The 27,563-nt window shown below is 44.8% G+C and overlaps 1 protein-coding gene and 1 long non-coding RNA gene across 5 annotated transcripts in view; one reads left to right on the top strand and one right to left on the bottom strand.

Annotated features, from left to right (window-relative positions):
• Window positions 1-27,563, bottom strand: part of IQCK (IQ motif containing K) — a 141,319-nt gene that overhangs the window by 71,554 nt on the left and 42,202 nt on the right. For 2 of the 3 annotated variants that reach the window (XM_034939943.3, XM_014341691.4), the window contains 2 exons: window positions 23,731-23,783; window positions 23,519-23,596 (listed from right to left, as the gene is read on the bottom strand). In XM_034939943.3, the coding sequence (XP_034795834.3) occupies window positions 23,519-23,596; window positions 23,731-23,783 (131 nt within the window). The remainder of the gene's footprint in view (window positions 1-23,518; window positions 23,597-23,730; window positions 23,784-27,563) is intronic. The other variant, XM_034939945.3, reaches the window with a different exon arrangement.
• On the top strand, window positions 15,535-26,891 carry LOC117976205 (uncharacterized). Of its 2 annotated transcripts, XR_010110515.1 has the most exons (5): window positions 15,535-21,427; window positions 21,512-21,660; window positions 24,623-24,876; window positions 25,615-25,783; window positions 26,075-26,891. It is a non-coding gene; the product is annotated as an uncharacterized LOC117976205 (long non-coding RNA). The 2 variants fall into 2 exon arrangements; XR_004666793.3 differs by lacking the exon at window positions 24,623-24,876 and having other exon boundaries at window positions 15,837-21,427; window positions 26,075-26,889.

The raw sequence follows: 27,563 nt of genomic DNA, 5'->3' as shown, positions 1-27,563 counted from the left end.
ATCATGGGATTTTTTTAAAAATCAAAGATACCACATTAAAAAATCAAGACTAAAAATTTAACAGAGGCACTAACCAATGACAAGGTCTTACAAATCTGTCTTAATTCAGGTTCTTTATGTTTCCCCCAAAGTAAAGCATAGCTACGTCTGAAAAGCAAAGGCCAAGACTGTTCAGATATAAAAGAAAGAAACCCTCGAAGGACATGGATCACATGGAGGCTGCTCCCAGTACAGCATCCCCAGAAATGACTTTGCAAGTAAGGGACTCCCAAGTGCCCTGGCCTCAAAACTCTCCCAAATAACAGCTAGAGCTTACAGTAACTCACGGCACAGACAGGTTGACTAACCTGCCCAAGGTCACACAGCTTGTAGGTGCCTAGTGAGGATCTGTGCCCAGATCCGTACAATCCCAAAGCCCAAGCATCCCTTATCATGGAGTGCTGACACACCAAGCCTCCACTGGGCAAACATGCAGATGCCCGGCCTGCCACAGACTGCAAAGCTAACTGGCAACAGTGCATGATTCTCCAGGATACAAGGGTTTCATTTCCCTCCAAAAACTCTGACTTAAAAAAAGAAAAAGAAAAGCTTGATATAGTCTATTTGTTTAAATGAATGAATGCTCTTTTGAATTCTTCCAGAACCAAAGAAATCAAAGCCACAAAGAACACAGAAGTTATCAGCAGTTGAGTGCAGTGCTTTTGCCAGGCTCTGGTTTTCTGGCTGGACAGGTCCTTTCTAAGAGACCAAGTAAAGGGGATTCTTCCATTTCTTCCTTTTTCTTTCCTTTCTTCCCTTCCCTTCCCCTCCCCTCCCCTTTTCTTTCTTTCCTTCCTTCCTTCCTTCCCTCCATCCTCCCTCCCTCCCTCCCTTCTCTCTCTCTCTCTTTCTTTTCTCAGTGATTCTTCCATTTCTTCCTTTTTTTCCCCTTTCTTTCCGTTCTTTCCCTTCTTCCTCTCTTTCTCTCTTTCTTTCTTTCTTTCAATGAAGTTTCACTCTGTCCCCCAGGCTAGAGTACAGTGGCATAATCTCGGCTCACTGCAACCTCTGCCTCCCAGGTTCAAGCGATCCTCCTGCCTCAGCCTCCTGAGTAGTGGGACTACAGGAGCACGCCACAATGCCCGGCCAATTTTTGTATTTTTTGGTAGAGATGGGGTTTCACTGTGTTGGCCAGGTTGGTCTCGAACTCCCGACCTCTGGTGATCCACCCACCTCTGCCTCCCAAAGTGCTGGGATTACAGGCATGAGCCACCGTGCACAGCCTCTTTTACATTTTTTAAGTAAATTTTCTTAAAACTGTAGAGACAGGGTCTCGCTATGTGGTCTCCAACTCTTGGCCTCAAGCAATCCTCCCACCTCGGCCTCCCAAAGCACTGGAATTACAGGCATGAGCCACCCGCCCAGCCCGGGCTCCCTGTTTTCCACATTAAATGTCTCTCCTCATCCACTGTCCTGATTCTCTATATCTCAGTTGTGTGACACCAACAAATCACATCCCTGAAGTAATTTCCCTTCGCTAGTTAAAATTCAACAGCTTCTAGAGAGACCTTGGTGTTTTTAAGGAGACCTTGGTGTGTTGGCAGTGAATTCATGGGAATGATGCTCTAATGCATTCTCACTGGCTGATATTTACTGAGAACTTTCTGGATCCCCTCCCAGCAGCCTTGCTCCTCATGCTCCGGCCCTGCGGGTGTCACTGGTAGAGGGTCGTGACTGCAAGTTGTCCAGGTTCTTGGTGTTTTGAACAAAGAATTGTACAAAACGCCCAGCAAAGCAAAGAAAGAATGAAGCAACAAAAGAACGAAAGCAGGGATTTATTGAAAACGAAAGGACAAAAGTACACTCCGCAGTGTGGGAGCGGACCCAAGCAGCGGCTCAAGAGCCAGGATACAGAATCTTCTTGGGTCCAAATACCCCCTAGAAGTTTCCCTTTGGCCACTTCATGCTCACCTCATGTAAATGAAGTAAGTGGTAGCCAGCAATCAGTCTGATTGGTTGTAGAAAGCAGCCAACCAGAGGCTGAAGTGAAGTTATAAAGTTATACTTCTATGCAAACAAAGACTCGGCCGGCAATCAGTCTGATTGGTTGCGGACAGCCAATTTCCCATCAGCTGTGCAGGGAATTTTGGGAGTTGAAAAGGGAGTAGCCTCTGGTCCTTTTGTTACTTAGGCGTGGAAAGTTAGGGTTTTCTTTTCAATTTAGTTCTAGGATGTCAGTGTGAGACAGCCTTTGGTTCCCTGCCTCCAGACCCTATTCTCCTGCCTCACTGGCACTTGGCAGCTCCTCAAATGTGTCTGCTTCTCCCACCTCAGGGCCTTTGCTAAGGTGCTTTCCTCTGCCTCCAGTATACCCCTAGCCAGGGGCACCCTGTACAGAGGTCCTGGTTGTTCTCTGCTCAAGGGCACCCAGCAGATCGGCCAAAGGGTGCTAAAACCCAGCACATGCTCTGCTCCTGGGTGTGTGGCCACATCTGCCCTAAGGTGAGGATACCTTTTTCTAATTTGCTCAAATGCACCTTGGGGCTGGTGCAAGGCCTGACACCTCTTTTTCCTGGTTTGTCTTATTACTGCTTCTGATCTCCATTCAAATGTTATTGAGGTGGGGCGCCGTGGCTCATGGGCCTGTAATCCCAGCACTTTGGAAGGCCGGGGCGGGTGGATCACCTGAGGTCAGGAGTTCGAGACCAGCCTGGCCAACATGGTGAAACCCCATCTCTACTAAAAGTACAAAATTTAGCCAGCCGTGGTGGTGTGTGCCTGTAATCCCAGCTACTTGGGAGGGTGAGGCAGGACAATTGTTTGAACCTGTGAAGCAGAGGTTGCAGTGAGCCAAGATCGTGCCACTGCACTCCAGCCTGGGCAACAGAGCAAGACTCCATCTCAAAAAGAAAAAAATGTAATTGAAAAATGTCCTTTGATTACATCAGGGCCCCAGGAAGCTTCTGTGTAATCTTCCTTCCTGGTCCTTGGCCCAGTTTGGAGATAGAAGCCCTTGTAATTATCTAATTAATGCTCAAATCTTGTACTGGTCTGAAAGCTCCACAAGAGTAGACACTGGTCCTGTGTTTGCTCCTCTTGGTATCTCCAGCACTTAGGACAATGTCTGGCACATAGTAGGCACACTCAACAAATACTTGTGGAGTGAGTAGTTGCCTCTCTGCCCAGCTGTGTGTTAAGCATTTTATACACGTGATTTTGTTAAATCCACACAACATGAAGAATGAGTTGTTACCCTTTCTTTAGAGTTGAAACAACTGAGGCACAGAGGGGTAAAGGGACTCTGTGTTCAAGGTCATTGAGCATTTCCAGCTGAGAATGCAAACTGCCCAGGAAACAGTGGCCCAGAGAGAAGATGGGGCCAGCTCACAAGGTCAGTAGCATCGAAGTCAGGGTCTAGCAGCTGCTGAGTGTTAAGGAGAAGACACAATCATTTGCTTCGAAGAAAAAAAAAAATGGGGGCAGGGAGGGTGCAGAATCATACAAAACGCCCTCTTTGTTGAACTTTACAGTAATAACTTGGCAGATATTCATTTATCTGAACCTCCGCAGGGAATCCTATGTCAGGAAGGCTAAACAGAGTAGAGTTTGTCACTTGTGTTGGAGGGGAGATTTGATAGCGCCTTTCTGTTCAGCGGCAATTTTCCTGCTTTAAGTATGTTTTTCACAACTGATGTCATGAAATCCTCAAAGTAACAGTATTCCTGTTTCGGAACAGCAGCAGGAAAACAGAACTGCAAATCTCAGAACACAATGGGTGAGCCCAAACAGAGGGCTTTCACCAGTAATGAAACCCTGAACCGCTATGCATCACAACGACATCTCCAAAAAGCAAAATGAGATTTCTAATAGGCCTTTAAGCAGTAATAAGAGGCCACCTTTAGTGACATCCCTGCTTTCATAGCTAGATAATGGGGCGCTGTCTAGTTCCCAAACCAAGAATAAGTATGAGAAAGCCATGGTGAATCAGGCCAAATGAAAAGGACTTACTCTTCGAAGAGTAGTCCTGGGAATTATCAATCATTTCAGCAGGCCAGCTTGAAGGCAGAGAAGCCACGCCAGGCCCTTTTCCCTCTCTTGGAATCAGTGCAACTGGCTTAAGGTCAAATAAAAATAAAGAGGCGACTGCTCAACACCAGGGAACTAGGGAGGGGAGAGATGAACACGTCAATCACAGAAGGAGACAGCTGAGGCCTTAAAGTGCTTAAATCAGACATCCCCAAAGCAGACGTTTTTGCATGTTCAGACGGGCACGATAGCACTGCTGGGTATGTTTCCAAGGAGAATTGTTATACTAGTAATACTCATTTGTCATGTCCTCCTCCTTTTTTTCTCAAATGTGAATACATTTGAACCGTAAGAATCAATGCTGGCCAGGCGCGGTGGCTCCCGCCTGTAATCCCAGCACTTTGGTAGGCCGAGGTGGGTGGATCACCTGAGGTCAGGAGTTCGAGACCAGCCTGGCCAATATGGTGAAACTCCATCTCTACTAAAAACACAAAAATTAGCTGGGCGTAGTGGCGGACACCTGTAACCCCAGCTACTCAGGAGGCTGAGGCAGGAGAATCGCTTGAACCCAGGAGGCAGAGGTTGCAGTGAGCCGAGATCGCACCACTGCACTCCAGCCTGCGCAACACAACAAGACTCCGTCTCACACACACACACACACAAAAAAAGAAGAAGAAGAATCAATGCTATAATTCTGAGAAGGAACAAAAATTTATTTTTCTGATTGTGTTGTGTATATATAAATGTATGTGCACATGTGTGTGCATACACATGCTTCTTTTCCCTTTTTTAGATGCAAAGTGAAAGATTTGCAGGACATGAAGATACAGCATGCTAACAAAATACATAATAAGAAAATCTGAGATGTTAGTCTTGATCAATTTCTTCATCCAGTTCAAAGACAATTAGAGAGGTGTCATCAAAAAACACATTTAATCAGAATAAAGAAAGGAAGAAAGCTTGCTTGAGATTGAAAATGAAATTTTGGAATCAAAATTCTATCCACTTTTCTTTCTCTCTTTCTCTTTTCTTTTTTTGACAGGGTCTTGCTCTGTCACCCAGGCTGCAGTGTAGTGGCATGATCATAGCTCACTGCAGCCTCAAATTCCTGGGCTCAAGCCATCCTCCCACCTCAGCCTCCTAAACAGCAGAGATTACAGGTACACACCACCATTCCCAGCTAATTTTTTTTTTTTGGTATTTTTGTAGAGACAGGGTCTCACTATGTTGCCCAGGTTGTGCCCAGGCTCTTCACTTTTCTTTTCTTTTTCTTTTTGAGATGGAGTCTCACTCTGTTGCCCAGGCTGGAGTGCAATGGTGCGATCTCGGCTCACTGCAACCTCCGCCTCCCAGGTTCAAGCAATTCTCCTGCCTCAGCCTCCTGAGTAGCTGGGATTACAGGCACCTGCCACCATGCCCGGCCTTCCACTTTTCATTAACTAAGAGATTAAGTTGTTTTCTTGGAACATGAAAGCACAACCCAGATGTAAAGCCATTTACAAAGATGGCACATGCTGTAAATCAATCCTCATGAAGTTTTGCAATACACCAGTATTTGATAACGGCCACTTGTCACAGTCAGCAAAAGAGACCTTACCCAGTCCTCGCTTTCCATCCTAACTGGGTTCCCAAATGCTCTATACTGAGGCATCACATTCTTTTTTTTTTTATTGTTTTAGGCGGAGTCTCACTCTGTCACCCAGGCTGGAGTGTAGTGGCACGATCTCGGCTCACTGCATCCTCTGCCTCCCGGGTTCAAGTAATTCTCCTTCCTCAGCCTCCCGAGTAGCTGGGATTACAGGCGCCTGCCACCACACCCAGCTAATTTTTGTATTTTTAGTAGAGATGGGGTTTCACCACGTTGGCCAGGCTGGTCTCAAACTCCTGACCTCAAGTGATCCACCTGCCTCAGCCTCCCAAGGTGCTGGGATTACAGGCGTGAGCCACCACGCCCTGCCGAGGCATCACATTATTGACTTACAAACTTAAAATATTTCTAAAAAGTACAACAGAGGTTATCTGGAATGGTACTCCCAGACATATGGTGACTAGCCGTTAGGATGGAATCTCATAGGATTCTTTCAATTCCAGCCTTCTGTGAACACACGAACAGCTCCAAAACCTGCAGAGCTTTACTCTCTGTAGCCTAAAGCATATTTAGAAATCATGGTTACCAGGATATGATGTTGCTTTGGCCCCTTCACTAATCTCTACCCTGGGAGATCAACAAGCGGTTATTACTCCAGCATCAGGCTGAATCATTCTCCTAGTTACACACAGAGCTGAGTCCCATTTAACCAACCCCATCACTGAAGCTGCATACGTGTCCAGATAGCAGAACTCGCCAAGCAGCGAAGTGCAAGACCACATGCTCCCATGTGGGTTTCAGATATAACCATTTTTTAAAAAAACAAGGCTGTGATACTTGATATTTCTTGATAAAATATTCCCAGATTGTGGTATTATTTAACGTCTTTGTAACTGATTACACATTTTCTCTAGTGTGACTAAAGGAAAAATTTAAGGAGACCCACCTACTCCCCAGTCTCCCTCTCCTGGATTTAAAGGGTGGGCCCAGGCAAGGGGGATGTTCAGAAGAGCAGACCACCTACCTCCCCACCCTTTTCAAACCTCTCACAGGGGATCTTCATTTTTTTGTGTCACGGATCCCTTTCTACTTTGGCGGTTTGGATTCCTTCTCACAATAATGTTTTTAACAACATGAAAGTAAATACATAGGATTACAGCAAACCAATTATATTGAAATAAAAGTATCAAAATATTAAAACAAGAGCTGCTGATATAGTAATATATGTGCTTCTAAATTATGCAGTAAATAACAAGAGCTAATAGCAGGCCAATTAACTACTGTAATTTGAAAGGTGTGACAAGTGTAAATGGTATTTCTCGATCTCTGCAACAACTGTAATGTGACAGGAGAATATCTGTGATTGCTGTCAGGGACAAACTCACAGATACTATGGAAACTACTGAGGTTTGCTGTCCACATTCATACTTAAAGGAGACGCTGGATTTAAGTGACAGATTAGTGAAAATAAAGAGGGAATTTCCTTCCCCTTCCAAGTTCTGGGACCCCTGAATCGTAGACAGTTAGTTGTGGCTGGAGCTGGGGAAAGATGGGTTTTATATCCAGCTGGAGACTGAAGACTAAGGATTTAAAAATAAACAGGATGGGCCAGGTGCAGTGGCTCATGCCTGTAATCCCAGCACTTAGAGAGGCCAAGGAGGGAGGATGGCTTGAGGTCAGAAGTTCAAGACCAGCCAGGGCAACACTGTCTCTATAAAAAACATAATAAATTTTTGGCTGGGCACAGTGGCTCATGCTTGTAATCCCAGCACTTTGGGAGGCGGAGGCCGGCAGATCACTTGAGGTCAGGAGTGCAAGACCAGCCTGGCCAACATAGTGAAACTCCATCTCTACTAAAAATACAAAAATTAGCCAGGCAAGGTGGCACATGCCTACAGTCCCAGCTACTTGGGACGCTGAGGCAGGAGAATCACTTGAACTTAGGAGGCGGAAGTTGCTGTGAGCTGAGAGCGCACCACTGCACTCCAGCTGGATGACAGAGCGAGACTCCATCTCAAATAAATAAATAAATAAATAAATAAATAAGGCTGGGCACGGTGGCTCACGCCTGTAAGGTCCCAGCACTTTGGGAGGCCGAGACGGGCAGATCACGAGGTCAGGAGATCGAGACCATCCTGGCTAACACAGTGAAACCCCGTCTCTACTAAAAATACAAAAAATTAGCCAGGCGTGGTGGCAGGTGCCTGTAGTCCCAGCTACTCGGGAGGCTGAGGCAGGAGAATGGCGTGAACCCGGGAGGCGGAACTTGCAGTGAGCCGAGATCGCACCACTGCACTCCAGCCTGGGCGACAGAGCGAGACTCCATCTCAAAAAAATAAATAAATAAATAAAATAAATAAATAAGTAAAAATTAAAAAAATACTTGTGATTTAAAAAAATAACGAGGATAAATCCTAATGGTGAAATGAGATGATCTAAAAAGAGAGAGTGACCAGAAAGTTATGGAATTGGGCCAAAAATTATTAAAGAGCTGCTATCCAGATGGCAGATGGAGTCAATGTAATATAGTGTGGTGGTTAGTGGGAAAAAAGAAAAAACTTTTCATATTTTTATTCCCAATAATTTGTGATTTTTCAGTGTACTCATTAAATTTTCAAAAGAGAACTGTTATTTCCCCTACTCTGTTTCAGTAAAGGGATCCCATTCAGCCAGTTGCTCAGGCCTGAAATCTCTGTTGCATTCTTGACTCCTCTCTCTCCCCCAACATCCAATCCATCAGCAAGTCTTCTTGGTTCCAACCTCAAAACATGTCCCAAATCCAATTTATTTTACTTCCTCCTCTCCATGAGGGCATCATCTCTTCACTGTAGTCACCTCGCTGTATGCACTATTAGGTTGATTTCAGTGAATACCCCATCCAGCTGCCGGACTGATCTTTTTAACAGATACACTGAAGGCTGGGTGTGGTGGCTCACATCTGTAATCCCAGCACTTTGGGAGGCTGAAGTGGGAGGACTGCTTGAGGGCAGGAGTTCGAGGCTGCAGTGAGCTATGATCGCACCACTGCACTCCAGCCTGGGCAACAGAGTGAGACCCTGACTCAAAATAAAAATTGTGTGTGTTGTTTTAAGCACCAACTTTGTGGTAATTTCTCGCAGTAGCCCTAGGAAACTCATATACTAATTCCCATCTTATGATCCTTAACTTAATCACATATGCAAAGTCCCTTCTGCCATATAAGGGAACATATATATTTACAAGGTCTGGGAATTGGATGTGGACATCTTGAGGGCACTAAAAGGAAAAACCTTTGTTTCTCTACTCGAAAGACTTCTGACACCAAATGTGTGGGTTTTTCACACCAAGCAGTTCTCCAGCTCTCTGCAGATACCAACTGGGCGTCCTACAATTTATTTTTTATTTTGTTTTTTTTTTTTTGAGATAGGGTGTCACTCTGTTACTCAGGCAGGAGTGCAGTGGTATGCTAATGGCTCGCTGCAGGCTCCATCTCCCAGGTCCAAGTGATACTCTCCCCTTGGCCTCTGGAGTAGCTGGGACTACAAGTGTCTGCCATCACACCCAGCTAATTTAAAAATGTTTTGTAGAGATAGGGGTCTCACTATGTTGCCCAAGCTGGTTGCAAACTCCTAACCCTAAGCAATCCTCCCGCCTCGGCCTCCCAAAGTGCTGGGATTACAGGCACTACAATTTAATTTAACTCTGACACTAACTGCCCACAGTTAGTGCAGACCCCACAGAAGGCCCACAGGGAGCCCACAGGATAAGGGCTTAGTCCCTCAAGAATGCTCTCCACTACAGATGCCAGTCACAAGGAATGGGTCTCCAGGTTACTCACACTTCTGTCTGACTTGGCTACAAATTGGGGGCTCCCACAACCCCCTCCTCAAGTTCAATAATTTTCTACAACAGCTCATAGAACTCAGGGAAAACGCTTTACTAAATGGTGGGACTAAGATTGGAGCCCAGATGTGCCTGCCATACTGCTTCGCACAGGCTCTCTGAACTGGTTCTCTTTTTTTTTGAGACAGAGTCCTGCACTGTCACCCGGGCTGGAGTGCAATGGCGCGATCTCAGCTCACTGCAACCTCCGCCTCCCGGGTTGAAGCAATTCTCCCACCTCAGCCTCCAGAGTAGCTGGAACTACAGGTGTGCACCACCACGCCCAGCTAATTTTTGCATTTTTTTAGTAGAGATGGGGTTTCACCACGTTGGCCAGACTGCTCTCGAACTCCTGACCTCAAGTCATCTGCCAGTCTTGGCTTCCCAAAGTGCTGGGATTACAGGCATGAGCCACCATGCCCGGCCCTGAACTGGTTCTTAAACAGCCATGGAGAAACAGCAGGAAGAAAGAACGGAAGCAGTACTGAGTGCCCCTGAGAAAGGGCCACCCACATGTCAAACCTCCAGCAAAAGAGAGGCACTAGAGAACTTATACATCTCAGCACGTCCCAAATTCAGGAAACAGCTTTCCTTCCTCCCTCTATTTGAAGATGAATGTGAATATAAAAAGCAAAGATGATTTACTATCCTCTTGGGACTCTCTGGCCTCCGAAATTACTGACACAGAAATCTACTCTTCTATAAGACAAAATAAATTAAAAGGATTTTTTTTTCTATCAAGAGGGCATGACAGCAAATTTTCTGCCGTGCCACCATTTAATTATAATCTTTAGTACGAAATGCAGTTTTTTGTGCCACTCTGAAGGTAGGAGCATTTTCAGTTCCACTATCAGCCTCAGCACAAATAGATCATCATGCGACTGGAGCTTGTCCTCAAACGACACGGTGACACTTTTGTTTTCACCTCTGTTTTTGGTCACAAGATACCTTTCATCAACATGAACATATCATAGGTTCCCCCAGCCCCCCACCTTTTTTTTTGTTTCAAGGATAAAACTTAGCTGAAGAGACATTTCACCCAAAGCAACCTTTTCTTTTCAAAAACACAATCTTTGTTTCATTGAAGGTCTCAGTTTTAATGATGTCTTTCATGAGCCTTCCCTTCTGGGACATGAGACCAGAAAGGCAGTGGTGCACTTTTGCTCTTCGTGCTCATTTAGTTATTTATTTTTGCAAATGAATCTGACCAATTCTCAGGGCCATTCTTTTTGGCCTAAATAGAAATTTAAACTTTTTCTCTTCTTAATGTGCTAGAAAATAATTTCATTGCCTCTGATTGGCTGGTTGAGTCATGACTATATACTACAAAAGAGGATGGTGCTGGATTAATAAACAGGACTAAGGCCGACGGGAGATATGACATCATCTACCCCTGTTAAAAGGTAAGAACAAAAACACCCTCATCACACTTCAATTAGAGTACGTGGCAGATCGTTTTTTGTTTCTCTGTTTGTTTGTTTTTGAGATGGAGGCTCGCTCTATCACCCAGGCTGGAGTGCAGTGGCACCATCTCGGCTCACTGCAACCTCTGCTTCTCGGGTTCCGGCAATTCTGCTGCCTCAGCCTCCCAAGTAGCTGGCGTATTACAGGCGTGCACCACAAAGCCTGGGTAATTTTTTTGTATTTTTAGTAGAGACGGAGTTTCACCATGTTGGCCAGGATGGTCTCAAAGTCTTGATCTCAGGTGATCTGCCCATCTTGGTCTCCCAAAGTGCTGGGATTCTAGGCGTGGCCACCGTGCCCGGGACATGGCATCTTTCAAGCTGTCTCACACAGCCAGGTTTCTCCCAGTCTCAGTACTGATCACTTTAAGGACCAGGTGACAGAAGGGGAAGTAGAGCAGAGTAATTAGCCACACTCTTAACAGTGCATAGACTCTGCAGCCAGGTTGCTTATGTTCAAATCCTGCCTCTGCTATGCACTGGTTTGAGATCCTGGGCAAAGACTTAATTTCTCTCTGCCTCAGTTCTTTCTTAGAAATATGCCTGTGGGCCAGGTGCAGTGGCTCATGCCTGTAATCCCAGCACTTTGGGAGGCCGAGGCAGGTGGATCACCTGAGGTCAGGAGTTCATGACCAGTCTGGCTAACATAGTGAAACCCCATCTTTAATAAAAATACAAAAATTAGTCAGGCATGGTGTTGGGTGCCTATAGCCCAGCTACTTGGGAGGCTGAGGCAGGAGAATTGCTTGAAATGGGGAGGCAGAGATTGCAGTGAGCCTAGATCGTGCCACTGCACTCTAGCGTGGATGACAGAGATAGACTCCTTCTCAAAAAAAAAAAAAAAAAAAAAGCCTGTGCCCAGAACAGCTAGTGTTCACCAATATCCACATGTTCCTTTATGTATCCCTGCCTCCCCTGCAACTGGCTTGAAGCCATGCTCTGTAAAGAGAGGTGAGAAGGTTAAGAACCTTCTAGACTGAGAAGGTTAAGAGTTGAGGGACCTCCTACATTCTTTTCTTCCTTTGCATCAGTGACCTCAGAGGTAAGAGGGCTGTCCAACCTACAAAAGTCTTTTTGTGAGCAAGAAGTAAGCTGTTATTGGGTTAAGCCACTGGTATTTTGGTATTGTTTATAACTGCAACCTAGCCTAGCCTAGCCTAATACAACGGGGATACTATGATTTTCTACTTTGTAGGGTTGCGATGTAAGTTAAATTAGGTAATATTTATAAAGTGCCCAGAATAATACCCAAGTAAACACTATGTAAATGTTTGGTAGGTAGGTAGTTAAATATATAAATACGAAGACAGACAGACAGAAGGAAGTAGTTGCCTTATGAGCTGCTTATGTTATGAGGGGTACCCAAAATTGAAAACAACTGAGGAAAGAGCTGAGTCATGTGTCCTATTTTATGCGTTACCTCTAGAGTAAAAGTGGCAAGAATTGCTTGCATTTTAAAAAGTCTTCTTTTTTTTTTTTTTTTTTGATACAGAGTCTCACCTTGTCGCCCAGGCTGCAGTACAGTGGCGCAATCTCGGCTCACTGCAATCTCCACCTCCCGGGTTCAAGTGATTCTCCTCCCTCAGCCTCCTGAGTAGCTGGGATTATAGGCACACACCACCACGCCTGGCTAATGTTTTGTATCTTTAGTAGAGATGGGATTTCACCATGTTGGCCAGGGTGGTCTCGAACTCCTGACTTCATGCTCCACCTGCCTTGGCCTCCCAAAGTGCTGGGATTACAGGCAAGGCCTAAGACACCACGCCCGGCCTTAAAAATTCTTATCCCTTTCCCTTTCTTCCCTTCTCTGTCTTTCTCTCTTCTTCTCAAAAGCATATCATTGAATTAGCATAAATTAAGTACACATACACTTCAATCCAACTATACACAGTATGTCTGTCCATGAAAATGGGAAACATGTTTGTTGTTTCTACATGTCATGTTTCCACGGCACATAGTAGGTGTTTCATAAATGGTAGCCAGGCCACTTATGAATATACTTGCCCCATAATTTTAAAGCATATTTAAGCATTCAATAATTATTAGCTGGCTGGGCACAGTGGCTCACGCCTGTAATCCCAGCACTTTGGAAGGCCAAGGAGGGCGGATTACTTGAGCTCAGGAGTTCCAGACAGTCTGGGCAATGTGGTGAAATCTACAAAAAATTAGCCAGGCATGGTGGTACACACCTGTAATCCCAGCTACTTGGGAGGCTGGCTTGAGCCCATGAGGCAGAGGTTGCAGTGAGCCAAGATCGCATCGCTGCACTCCAGCCCGAGCAACAGAGTAAGACCCTGTCTCAAAAAAAAAAAAAAAAAAAAAAGGATTAGCTAAATAAATAATTCCCTTTAGCTGGAACATACCTGCTTGGTATATGTACCAATAATGAAATATAATAATAGTTGGCACTAGGATTCCTCTTAGGTGGGGAACTTTGTTCAGTTGAAAGGCCATTTTTCAGATGGAAAAACTGAGGCTTGGAAGGATTAAGTCATCTTTGCCCAAAGTCACACAGCTGGAAGTGGTGGAGCTGGGTTTAGAACGCAGAGGTGTGATTCTAGTGCTTCCAAGCTCCTAACCACCACACTACACTGCCACTTCTTTGACTTCTAGAACATTCCTACACTTCCTTTGGCAACTTTGGGATTTGACTCACTGTCATCTTCTTCAGCTGTCTCCTCCCAGTGTTCTCAGCTACTTCATTATCTATGCTGATGACCCCCGCAATACCATGACTTTGGGTCCACATGTTTCTAGTGACCCCTACCATCCCTCTGGGTCAGTCACCCAACAGAAAGGTCACAGAATGGTTCATCACTGAAGACTGTCACATATCAAGTTCCTGAACTCCTGATGTAATCATAAACTTTTCTCTCCTTCCATCTTTCCCACCTACTACTTACTTCTAATTATGTTGGTTTTTTTGCTTTTACATGAGACCATGGTTTGGGAAGGCTATTGGTGTCCACCTGAAACAGGGGATCAACAAACCGTAGCTCATGGGCCAAATCTGGCCCACCACCTGTTTTTGTGAATAAAGTGTTATTGGAACACAGCCACACCCATTCATTCACATATGGTACATCTATGGCTGCTTTCATGACACAGCTGGGGAGTTGAGTAGCTGAGAGACTGTCTGTGGCTTGCAAAGCCTAAAAGACTTAACTATCCTCTATAGAAAAGTTTGCTGACCCTTGACACAGAAAGCCATGTCCTTGTTCCCCAGGAACTCTGAGATTATTGGAGACTTGTTCTTTAGAACAAACCCAAGGCTCTGATCATGTTAATCCTCCTTCTCATTGTTTCTGGGGAAACTGGGTTTGGGTTTGGTGGGAGGGTTAGCGTTACCTGAGACTAACATAAGAGAATTGGTTGGGAAGTTGTGCACATTCAGAGCCGGGTCTCTGGAGGGGTGACCAAGACCTTCTCAGCACCACAATACTTGTCAGTTGGGCTGCACCTGCCATCTCCCCTTTCCCCAGGGCCATTTTCCCTCAATGCCATTTGAGTTTCTCAGCATGCTCATAGGAAAACTCAGTCCTCCATTGTCTGTCACTCCAGCCACCTCCAGTAGGGAATGGCCCCCAGCCCTCCTGGTTCACTGCTCTCCAGTAGATACCACCTCGCCCAGGGCACATCTCCTACACTATCAAGTGCTCATAAGGAGCTTTGAACAATCTCATTTTAATGTTTTTTTAATTATTATTATTTTTTGAGACAGGATCTCACTCTGTCACCCAGGCTGGATTGCAGCGGCACAACCACAGCTCACTGCAGCCTAAACCTCTGGGGCTCAAGTGATACTCCCGCCTCAGCCTCCTGAGTAGCTGGGACCGCAGGTGAGCACCACCATGATCAGCTGATTTTTGATTTTTTATAGAGATGGGGTCTCACTATGTTTCGCAGACTGGTCCAAACTCCTGGGCTCAAGTAATCCTTCTGCCTCAGCCTCCCAAAGTGCTGGCAGGCATGAGCCACTGCTTCTAGCCCTAATCTCATTTTAAAAAAATTTTGTTATGGAAATTTTAAAAGCTATACAAAAGTAGACAGAAAAAATTAAAAGGAATCCATGTGTCCATCAACCAGCTTCAATTATACTGTTCTCCATGTCAGTTAATGGAAGCTTCCCTCCCTCCCTCACCCCTGTCCATAGAATATGTAATTTCATATAAAAATATTTTGGCATGTTTCTCTGAAAAGTAATAACTTTTGAATCATGACTATGAAATTAGTATTCTCATCATCATATCTTAAATAATAATTTCTTAATTTCATCAGCTATTAAGTGTTCAAATTTTCAGTTGTCTCCAATTTTTTATACCGTTTTTTTGAATTGGGATCCAATTAAGATCCACACATTGGAATCTTTAAAAACAAATTGTCTTGATTCTAAGATGGACCCCACTACCCTCATCTTACTGTTTCTGAGTTTGGTATATTTCTTACTTTCAATGTGAACACCTAATGTAGGGTTTCTTTCTCTTCCTGAAAATTGGCTGCTAAAGCGTTAACATAATTCAGAAAATATGGTAATTTATGATTTAAAAATGTAAGACATTCTTTAAAAAGGAAACAATGCTTTCACTTGTACCTACGATCCCCTGGGCCCAGTCTAGACCTTTTACTAGAGTAGCTTTGCCAGTCTTCAACCCTGATTTTACCAACCATCTGTTCTCCACCCCCTTTCCAGAGCTGTGGAGGGTTGCTGGAGACAATCACATAAGCAGGCTGTTTATATGCACCACAAATTCAGGCCATCAGCTGGGCCATCCCTATTTATCCCTCGTTGATTCCCTGTCGGTTTCACCACAGCAGCTGTTGCAACCCCCTCCCCTCCTCCATAAACCTCTGCCTCCCTCTCAGCAGATGCCTTCACACCTACATGAATGTGAACGTGAGTGACAGCACCCACCATGAACTTTCTCAGTGCTTCTCCCTCCACCTCAAATTTTCTCTCACTCTTAGCTCTGGTCTCAGAGGAATACTTACACATTTTTTTATATCTATATACATATGGAGATACATAGAAAAGCATCTGAAAAGTTCACCAAAATGTCAACAATGGTTATATCTGGGAGGCCAGCTCTTCGGTGATCTGTGCATTTTTCTTTTGATTTTTCTGTTTTGTTTGAATTTTTTCACTCAGCATGTATCATTTTTATTATACAAAACCTGGAATACTATTTTAAAATGTAAGCAATCTTCAGCAAAATGTAGGTGATCTCTAAGAGAAAGGGACTTTAAATTTCTCCACATTCTCCATTACACTTCGTGGTAGGCAGAATTTGGGTCCTAAAGATGTCTGCATCAAAATTCCCAGAAACTGGTTGGGCATGGTGGCTTAAAACTGTAATCCCAGCACTTTGGGAGGCCAAGGCAGGCAGATTGCTTGAGCTCAGGAGTTTGAGACCCACCTGGGCAACATGCCAAAACACTGTTTCTACCAAAAATACAAAAATTAGCTGGGCGTGATGGCATGCACCTGTAGCCTCAGCTACTCAGGAGGCCGAGGTGGGAGGATGGCTTGAGTCCAGGAAGTCAAGGCTGCAGTGAGCTGTGATTGTGCCACTGCAGTTCAGCCTGGGCAACAGAGGGAGACCCTGTCACCCTCTCATCCCTCCCAAAAAATTCCCAGAACCTGTGAATATTTACCTGACAATGGCAAAAGAAACTTTGCAGATGCGATTAAGTCAAGGATTTTGCAATGGGAAGGTTATCCTGAATTATCTAGGTGAGCTAATGTAATCACAGGAGTCCTTAAAAGTGGAAGATGGAGGCAAAAGAGAGTCAGAGAGGCCAGGAGAGATGGCTCACGCCTGTAATCCCAACACTTTAGGAGGCTGAGGCAGGTGGATCACTTGAGGCCAGGAGTTTGAGTCCAGCCTGGCCAACATGATGAGACCCTGTCTCTACTAGAAATACAAAAATTAGTCGGGCATGGTGGCGCATGCCTGTAATCCCAGCTACTTGGGAGGGTTAGGCAGGAGAATCACTTGAACCCGGGAGGCAGAGGTTGCAGTGAGCCGAGATTTCACAACTGCACTCCACCCTGGGTGACAGAGTTAGACCCTGTCACCCCCCCGCCCCCCAAAAGAGAAACAGCCAGAGAGATGTGACTAAGAAAGAGGGTCAGAGAGATGCAACATTGTTGGCTTTGAAGAGGAATGCAGGGGCCACTAGCCAAGGAATGCAGGCAGTTTCTCAAAGCTTGAAAAGGCAGGGAAACATTTTCCCCTAGAAACTCCAGAAAAGAATTAGGCTCTGCCAATGCCTTGATTTCACCCCAGTGAAATCCAAGTCAATCTTTGGACCTCCTGAACAGTATAGTAATAAATTTGTGTTGTTTTAAACCTACCAGTTCTGGGGTGCTTTGTAACAGCAGCAATAGAAAATAAACACACCCCTATTTCTCCTTGTCAGTCATTTAAAATCAACATAGACGCTAAGTTGAAACAAGTCATTGTTACACTTACACATGACTTAGAGTAAGTGCCATTCATTGAACTGGAATCAACTCTGGGCTACCCCTCGGTTCAGCCCTTGTCCATCTTGACTTAATCCATACATTCAATGTGGGGCTCTTGATTCCCAAACCGTTTCTCTTCATATCCTACTTGTAAGCTTTAGGCCAATGTTTCTGGCATGGATATCCTAGAAGCATCTCAATCTAAATGTGCCCCAGACAGGAATCATCATTTAACCCTTGCACTTGCTCTTCTCGCTGGGTCCCTTGGTTTCCATTATGGGCCACCCACATACCCAGGAGCAAATCTCACCATTTCAGGTACAACCCTTCTCTACCCCTAAATTTATCCTGTGTCATCCATCCATTCTACCCATCCCACAACCCCCTTTTTCCACTAACATGGCCCTAACTCAATACCTTACGGCTATAAAGACAGGCTTGGAACTAGTAGCCCCAACTCCAGGCTCTCCCCAATCTCAGATGTCCTTTGCACTGTCTCACGAATTATCTTTCCAAAACAGCCTAATCCCATTTTACCTCTGCTCAAAAGCCTTTGAATGATCTCTTGCTTATGGAATAATGCCCAAACTTCTTTCTTTTACTGAAAACCATAATCCACCCCCTAACTGCCTTCTAGCCGTAGCTTCCGTCTCATCCCTATGTCCTCACACACTCCAGGAGCTAGCGATGCTGGTTTCCTGTGACTGGACCAAATCTTGTCTCTTCTCCCATCTTTGGGTCTTTGGCCTGGAATGTCACAATGTCCACCAATGGCAATAAACCACTATTCACCATTTAGTAAGCCACATGTTACTATAGGTTGGGCTTGTTCACGATCCCATTTGTAGCTGTATCACTGTATCTTCACAACCACATTTACCAATAAGGAACTGGAGGCTTAGAGACAGACATGCTGTGATGCTTTTAAAATAAATATGTCCACACATTCTTTGATACTCCTCCCTCCCTAAGGTAGAGCTTAATTATTAAACCTCGAATGTGGCACTTGGTGACCTGCTTCTAATAGCATGTGGTGGAAATGGAGGTATTTGACTTCCAAGACTAGGTCATAAAAGGTACCATGCTTCCTTCTTGTGCCCAAATCTTTCACTCTGAAGGAGGCCAGTCACCATGTCATGAGGATACTCAAGCAGCCCATGGAAAGACCCAGATGGGGAAAACTTAAGGCCTCCAGACAACAACCAGCACCATGTTTGTGCACCATCTTAAAAGCAGAACCTCCAGCCCCAGTTGGGCCTTCAGATGACTGCACCCCCTGTGACATCTTAACTACAACCTCATGGGAGACTCTGAACCACGACCACCCAGCTAAGCGGCTACCAAATTCCTGACCCAAAGAAACTATAGGATAATATTTATTACTTTAAGCCACTAAATTTGGGGGCAATTTGTTACACAGTAATAGATAAATAAACACTTGCCCAAGATCATAGGATCAGTAAGTGGTGGAGATATATTTTTGTTTGTTTGTTTTTGTTTTTTTGAGATGGAGTCTCACTCTGTCACCCAGGCTGGAGTGCAGTGGTGCGAACTTGGCTCACTGCTACCTCCGCCTCCTGGGTTCAAGCAATTCTCCTGCCTCAGCCTTCCGAGTAGCTGGGATTACAGATGCACACCACCATGCCCAGCTAATTTTTGTATTTTCAGTAGAGACAGGTTTTGCCATGTTGGCCAGGCTAGTCTCAAACTCTTGACTTCAGGTGATCTGCCTGCCTCAGCCTCCCAAAGTGCTGAGATTACAGGTGTCAGCCACTGCACCCAGCCAGTGGTGGAGATTTGAATACCGGTTTATCTATCCCAAAAGCTCAGGCTCTTAATTCTGCCTGAAGTACTACTGTAGTTTATATTTCACTACCTTTAAAAAGCCTTGACAGAGTCTCCCCCTCGAAAGTTATCTTCCCCCAATCTGTATCATTAAGCTGTACTCAAAATGTCCACCCATAATACTCATATAATCACCTTATTTGTCCAAGACCCATCTCACTTCATGGTCGACTTCCCAGCGGTGGGCTCCCAGCTTTAGTACCTACATCCTAGTGTTGTTGTGAAGATTAAATGAGATGGCATGTATCAAAGCTCTTAGTGAAGCAATGGCTCAATTATATTATTTACTAGTTCCTGGATGCAGTACTTTTTCTGTCCTATGGATGGATAAGCTCTTAATCCTGGCTATATATTAGAATTACCTAGGAAGTTTAAAAAAAAAAAAAAAGGCAAAAAAAAAACAACATCCAGGCTATACCTGAAGATTATGATTTAGTCATTCTGGGTGAAGTTAGGTACCACTATTTTCCAAAGTTCCCTGGGTGATTTTATTTTATTTATTTATTTGTTTATTTATTGAGATGGAGTCTCGCTCTGTCACCCAGGCTGGCGTGCAGTGGTACCACTGATACAGGAGTGCTGGGAAGGGAAGAAGGGGGTAGGGGAAGTGCTCCGTAGAGGAGGGCGTGGTCCCTGGCTAGGGCTTCACCCCCAGGGACCTAGATGAGAACAGGCATTTCCTGCCAAATGTTGCATTTCCCAAGACCACCCTGGCTTGCCACACCCCCCGTCCTGGGCATATAAAAGCCCGAGACCCTAGCGGGCAGACACCCAGGCAGCCAAACGTCGAGAGGAGCACTTCAGCGGAAAAAGATACAAGCAGCTGCTCACGGAGAGGATGTTGAGAGGAGCACACCAGCAGAAGAGCACACGGACAGGCACAGGCACCTGGCAGGACGAGGCTGAGTTTGGCCAGGGCAGTTAGTCGGAGGAAAGCTGTGGCCGCTGAGCAGCCCAACTCCATGGGAAAAACCATGGTGCCCTTCTGGCTCCTCCATCGGCTGAGAGCTACTTCCACTCAATAAAACTTTGCACTCATTCTCCAAGCCCACGTGTGATCTGATTTCTCTGGTACACAAAGGCAAGAACCTGGGATACAGAAATCCCTCTGTCCTCGCAACAAGGTAGAGGGTGAATTGAGCTGGTTAACACAAACCGCCTATAGATGGCAAACTAAGAGAGCACCTGGTAACATATGCCCACTGGGGCTTCAGCTGTAAATTCACCTATAGACACCGCCATCAGGTGGGAGCCCGACAACCTGCCTGCCTGTATGCTCCCCTAGAGGTTTGAGCAGCAGGGCACTGAAAAAGCGAGCCACATCCCCCTGTTGCATGCCCTGTGAGGGGGACAAGGTAACTTTTCCCGTTTCACCTTCTTGGCTCACTGCAACCTCTGCCTCCTGGATTCAAGCAGTTCTCCTGCCTCAGCCTCCCAAGTAGCTGAGATTACAGGCATGTGCCACCACACCTGGCAAATTTTTGTATTTTTAGTGGAGATGGGGTTTTACTGCATTGGCCAGGCTAGTCTTGAACTCCTGACCTCAAGTGACCTACCCACCTCGGCCTCCCAAAGTGCTGCTTTAAAGTTTTGAAACTACTGGACTGAATCAGAGGTTCTCAACCACAGGCAGTTTTGCCTCATTCCCCTTGGGGACATACGCTAGTGTCTGGAGATAGTCTTGATTGTCACAACTGTAGGAGGGTGCTACTGGCATCTAGTGAGTGGAGGCCAGAGATGCTGCAAAACATCCTACAATGCACAGGTCAGCTCCTTACAGCAAAGAATTATCCAGTCCTAAATGTCAATAGTGCCAAGGTTGAGACAACCTGGATTGGATATTTCCCGGCTTCCACCCTTGTTCTCCTTAAGAACTTTGGTTCCTACTTGCTTCTCTGACTATTCCTACTTGAGACAAGAAGAATGCAGCATTTGAGTTCTTGCCTTGGACCAAATCTGGGCACCAACCAGCTTGGCCGCTGCCCCAGCTGGGCTGGCTCCAGGCCCACCAGGAAGGGCACGTGGATGGTCTCATGCTTCCCCACTTCCCTTTAATGCTCTGTTAACATTTGAATTACAACACTCACTACAGAAACTACAGCAAGCTGTAAACATGTCCCCCTCACCCCAAGGGGCCAGGGCCATACTTTATTCATCTCTGTTTTTTCCACAGCACCAAGCTCTGTGCAGTTGAACTGGGTAGGTGTTCGATAGACATTCATTGCATCAAATAGATTAATATCACTTTAATTTTTATCATGCATCTGGGCATCTCTTTGAAAGGTCATGGATGTAGAGAATATAAATGCCAGTTAAAGCAAGAGCTCTTGTGTTTCTGTTCCTGTGGAGTGCAGCTGAAATGACCGCTACTGCTCCTTTCACAGTATATTTACATGAGCTTCCTGTGGACATCAGCGCCATTTAAAATTAAGGTATTTGTATAATAAATAAATCTAAGAGGATTCTTATTAGAGAAGTTATCTTATTTTTAAGATTATTTTTCATTGGTTATTACAAATGGAAAAATGTTTTATTTTCAAGGCAAAGCAGCAACTTGGAGAATGATACTCAAAGAAGCTTGTCTTAGAAAAATATATGTAAATCAATAAATTTTGGGCTATACATTTCATAGCGGATAAAATCAGGCACAGGTTTGAAAGCTAAATAAGAAACAAGGTTTTCCTATGTTTCTCTCCTTTCAATGTGTAATCTTAGATTTAAAAAAAAACGGTTAATATCTGGGGTTTTTAAAATTCTCAAAATTGCCAGAGTCAGCCAAGGGTCTATTCATCTTGGTATTCTCAAAGAGGGAAGATTTAAGCAAAATATGTGACAACTGAGAGCCGAGAGTCTAAATTTTTTTTTTGAGACAGGGTCTCACTCTGTCCCCCAGGCTGGAGTACAGTGGTGTGATCTCGGCTCACTGCAACCTCTACCACCCGGGTTCAAGCGATACTCCTGCCTCAGCCTCCTGAGTAGCTGGGATTACAGGCACGTGCCACCGTGCCCAGCTAATTTTTGTATTTTTAGTAGAGACGGGGTTTTGCCATGTTGGCGAGGCTGGTCTCGAACTCCTGACCTCAAGTGATCTGTCCACCTCGGCCTCCCAAAGTGTTGGGATTACAGGCATAAGCCACCATGCCCGGCCAGATATAAACTGATTTTTTTTTTTTTTTGAGATGGAGTCTCACTCTGTCACCCAGGCTGGAGTGCAGTGGAGCCATCTGGGCTCACTGCCAGCTCTGCCTCCAGGGTTCACGCCATTCTCCTGCCTCAGCCTCCCGAGTCGCTGGGACTACAGGCGCCCGCCACTATGCCTGGCTAATTTTTTGTATTTTTAGTAGAGACGCGGTTTCACTGTGTTAGCCAGGATGGTCTCGATCTCCTGACCTCGTGATCCGCCGGGCACGGTGGCTCACGCCTGTAATCCCAGCACTTTGGGAGGCCGAGGTGGGCGGATTGCGAGCTCAGGAGATCGAGACCATCCCGGCCAACACGGTGAAACCCCGTCTCTAATAAAAATACAAAAAAAAAAAAAAAAATTAGCCGGGTGTGGTGGCAGGCGCCTGTAGTCCCAGCTACTCAGGAGGCTGAGACAGGAGAATGGCATGAACCCGGGAGGTGGAGCTTGCAGTGAGCCAAGATCGCGCCACTGCACTCCAGCCTGGGTGACAGAGCAAGACTCCGTCTCAAAAAAAAAAAAAAAAAAAAGAAATTAAAGGAATAAAAGAATGGCTACTCCATAGACAGAGCAGCATAAACTGATTTTATATAGCTAAATAACTAAGAGGTCTGCAAGGCTGCACTGTAGACTGAAGTGATTACTTCAATGTGGGGAGGACACCCATATTAGAATGGTCAAATAGTTTTAATTTTATCTGTCATGTTCTTTATTATATTAAAAATGGAGAACTGATGCAGGTAACTTATTATTTAAGCTTTTTTAGTATTTTCTAAGTATTTAGAAAAGCTTAGTCATATTTCCTGAGACATAATGACATTCAGAGAGAGAGAAAAAAATGAAGGGAATGGAGGGATAAATTACTTAGGATAATAATTTTTTTTTTAAGTTTTCTATTTTATTTCTGGAGCGCTTCTTGAATGAAATTACTGGCCTGATTAGGATAAGGTTAGCCTAGGCTAAGAATAACTAGAGACAGGAGTCACAAATATGACTGGCCCAGAGTCCTGGATGGATCACATCAGTTTGTTCTCTTAGATGGAAGAAAACTATTATTAACGCAATCTTAAATTAGGAATAAATTATTCAAAGCCTTGTGTCATACTCACTGTTGCTTTAGCCGCTCCTCCACAAATGGAATGGAGAAAAATTCTGTGAATGGCTCCCCTGCCCTCTTTGGATTTTGGCTGGTCATGATGCCATATGTTTGATTGACAAGAAAACAATAAGCAAGAATTCAAGTCAGTTGTTGCTATTCTGCTTGCAAATTAACACGACTGAATTCTTAGGATCACTGAATAGTCAGACACGAACAACTTACTTGTATAACCACTCGGTCAGAAAATCACAGGCAATGAATTTGGTTCTTTTCCTCTGAAGAGAGAAGAGATAATTAAATTACAGTTGAGCCTTAAACACTATGGATTTGAACTGCACAGGTCTACTTATACATGACTTTTTTCAATAAAGCTTAACACTGGCTGGGTGTGGTGGCTCACGCCTGTAATCCCAGCACTTTGGGAGACCGAGGCAGGTGGATCACTTGAGGTCAGGAGTTCGAGACCAGCCTGGCCAACACAGTGAAACCCCATCCCTACTAAAAATACAAAAATTAGCCAGGCGTGGTGGTGGGCACCTGTAGTCCCAGCTACTCAGGAGGCTGAGGCAGGAGAATTGCTTGAACCTGGGAGGTGGAGGTTGCAGTGAGCCGAGACCTCACCACTGCACTCCAGCCTGGGCAATAGGGTGAGACTGTGTCTCGAAAAAAAAAAAGAAAGTTAACACCAAGTGTGCCTGCCTCTCCTGCCTCCCCTTCCACCTCTGCCACCCCTGAGACAGCAGGACCAATTCTTCCTCTTCCTCCTCCTTCTCAGCCTACTAAACCTGAAGATGAGGAAGAAGACCTTTATGATGATCCACTTCCATTTAATGACTAGTAAATATATTTTCTCTTTCTATAATTTTGTTAATAAATTTTCTTTTGCTACCTTACTTATAAGACTATAGTATATAATACATAAAACATACAAAATTTGTGTTACTGGTAAGTCAACAGTAGGCTATTAGTAGTAGGGTATTAGTAGTTAAGTTTTGAGTATATAATACATATACAAAATTTGTGTGACTGTTAAGTCAACAGTAGGCTATTAGTAGTTAAGTTTTGAGGGAGTCAAAAGTTTTATGAGGATTTTCTTTCTTTCTTTTTGTGACAGGGCCTCATTCTCTCATCCAGGCTGGACTGCAGTGGCGTGATCTCAGCTCACTGCAACTTCTGCCTCCCGAGCTCAAGTGATCCTTCCACCTCAGCCTCCCCAGTACCCGAGACTACAGGCACACACCACCATGCCTGGCTAATTTTTGTATTTTTTGTAGAGATGGGGTTGCATCATGTTGCCCAGGCTGGTCTTGAACTCCTAAGCTCAAGCAGTCTGCCCTGCCTTGGCCTCCCAAAGTGCTGGGATTACAGGTGTGAGCCACTGTGCCTGGCCAAAGTTATAAGTGGATTTTTGACTGCACGGGGGTTTGGCATCCGTATTGTTTAGGAGTCAACTGTATATTCTTACTTTGCCCATGTCTGAGTAGGAAAAAGGAAGGGAGGTTAATTGATTGCTTGTGTTAGATGAAATACGCGTGAATCCTTTATGAGATTTATAAGAACATCAACAAACAGTAACTTCGGCAAAGAATTCCAAAGACATTTCTTTAGTTCTCTTTCAATAAGCACATTTTCTGACATTAGGTAGTAATAAAAGACAGTGCTCATATCGGGGCTTATTACATGCTTTTGGAATTGCAGGATTTTGTTATTTAAATTTAGACTGTGCTTCTCTGAGTAACTGTATATATTGCTTTACCCCAAATCCACTCAAATCCTCTGAGCAGCAGTCCTTCGGGTCTGAGTGCCACCTTCACGAGACACCCCGCACACAGGTGCCGCCAGCAGTGTGGCTGACCCTGCTAGCTCTCCACCCAAGGTCCACTCTCCACTTCAACCTTATTAACAGAAACTTGATTGCTTCCAAATGGCAATCAACTCAGCCAAAGATCTACATTTCCCAGGCTCCCATGTAGCAAGGGTCAGCTATGTCATACAGTTCTGCCCGATGAGATAAAACCAGACATATTCTAGGGACCTCTGAGAAAATTCTGCTTTCCTGATTTCTGCTGCCCCTTCTTCCTTGAAGTTTCGTTTCACTTCTTCTAGGCTGGAACACAGATGTGGGGCTGGAAGTGGAGCAGCCCCTTTTAGCCATGAGGCCCAAAGCCACATGCTAAGGATGGTGAAGCAGGGGATAGAAAGAGCCTGTGTCTTTGCTGACTTCCTTAAGCCACAGCACCAGCCTGGGCCTGCCCTACTCTGGACATCTAAATGTGTAAGGAGAAATAAACTTCATTCGTTTTATTACCACTGTTCTTGAGTTTTCAATACAGGCAGCTGAATGCGGCCCCTAAGGGATAGATACCTAGTAAGCCACAAGGGAAAAGACATCCCAGAGTAATGGGGAGAAGATAAGCTGAGCCTGCCAATGGGGTGGAGCACCAGATATCCTGTCTTCTATTTCCATTTCAAGTTTGTTCTTGTAACCCAAAGAATACCAGTAAACTTCTTTTAGAGAATTGTTATGGAAATCGGGTGATAAAATCTCTGTCTTCTTTTAAAATAGCAGGAGCTAAGAATCAAGTCAGTCTAGAGGTGTTCGTTGCCATGTGGAGAGATCCTTCCCAAGAAGAAAGATGCTACAAAGTGTCCTGGAAATCCTCTTTGCCCATCCAGATCCACCCTCCCTAGCCTGCTCTGTAACTCAGGAAGCTGCTTTTCATGGTTCACATAAACCAGGCTCCTGTACCCTCCAGATAGGTCCATCCTATGGGTGGTACCAGCAGGAGACCAGAGAGATGAAGGAGGGAAAAAAAGAACATTAGGGGTTGAATTGTATCACCCCAAAATTCATATGGTGAAGTATAACCCCTTCGGAATGTAACCTTATTGGAAATGTCAGAGGCACGTGAACCAGAGCAACTCCATCTTGAATAGGGGCTGGGTAAAATGAGGCTGAGACCTATTGGGCTGCATTCCCAGACGGTTAAGGCATTCCAAGTCACAGGATGAGATAGGAGGTTGGCACAACATATAGGTCATAAAGACCTTGCTGATGAAACAGTTGCAGTAAAGAAGCCAGCCAAAGCGCACCAAAACCAAGATGGTGACAAGAGTGACCTCTGGGCATCCTCACTGCTACACTCCCAGCAGCGCCATGACAGTTTACAAATGCCATGGCAACATCAGAAAGTCACCCTATATCATCTAAACATGGGAGGCATGAATAATCCAACCCTTGCTTAGCATATACTCAAGAAATAACCATAAAAATGGGCAGCCAGCAGCCCTCGGGGCTGCTCTGTTTATGGAGTAGGCATTCTTTTATTCCTGTACTTTCCTAATAAACTTGCTTTCACTTTACGGACTCGCCCTGAATTTTTTCTTGCACAAGATCCAAGAACTCTCTTGGGGTCTGGATCAGGACCCCTTTCCCATAACATACCCTCCAGATCAGTCCAGCTAACGAGAGACCAGCAGGAGATCAGAGAAATGGAGAAGGGAAAGGCAGAGTGTTAAGGGTTGAATTGTATCACCCCAAGATTCATATGTTGAAGTATAACTCCCAAGCCCTCAGAATATGACTGTATTGGAAACGGGATTGTCACAGATGTAATGAATTAAGCCCAGCCGCTCCTGAAAGACAAAGCAGTTCCACTGAGAGTGAACAAATTTGGGGCTCTATTAACAAGGAAGAAGAGAGATGCTGTTGGGTAGACAAACAGTGGCAGATCCTTGATGATACTCTACTAGATCCTGGGTCCAGCTATGACTGAAGCCAAAATTCCCTGGACCTTTGAGGTATAAGAACCAATATATTCTCTTTTGCACTTAAGCCAGTTTGCATTAGGTTGTTTATTATATGAAACAGAGACTTTTTAGCACTATTATTGTCTTCTCCAATCAGTTAACCACGATTTATCCTTCATGATGCCTCCAGCAAGCCTTTCTGAGCATTTTCATTGTCTTTTAAAAAATTATATATTTTTTAAAATTTTAGAGACAGAGTCTCTCTCTGTCACCCAGGCTGGAGTATAGTGGCATGATCTCTCTCC

Source organism: Pan paniscus, chromosome 18 (assembly GCF_029289425.2).
Source record: "Pan paniscus chromosome 18, NHGRI_mPanPan1-v2.0_pri, whole genome shotgun sequence".
Taxonomy (NCBI): Eukaryota; Metazoa; Chordata; class Mammalia; order Primates; family Hominidae; genus Pan; species Pan paniscus.
The sequence above is the reverse complement of the archived record's forward strand: the minus strand, read 5'-3'. Positions and strand labels throughout refer to the sequence as shown.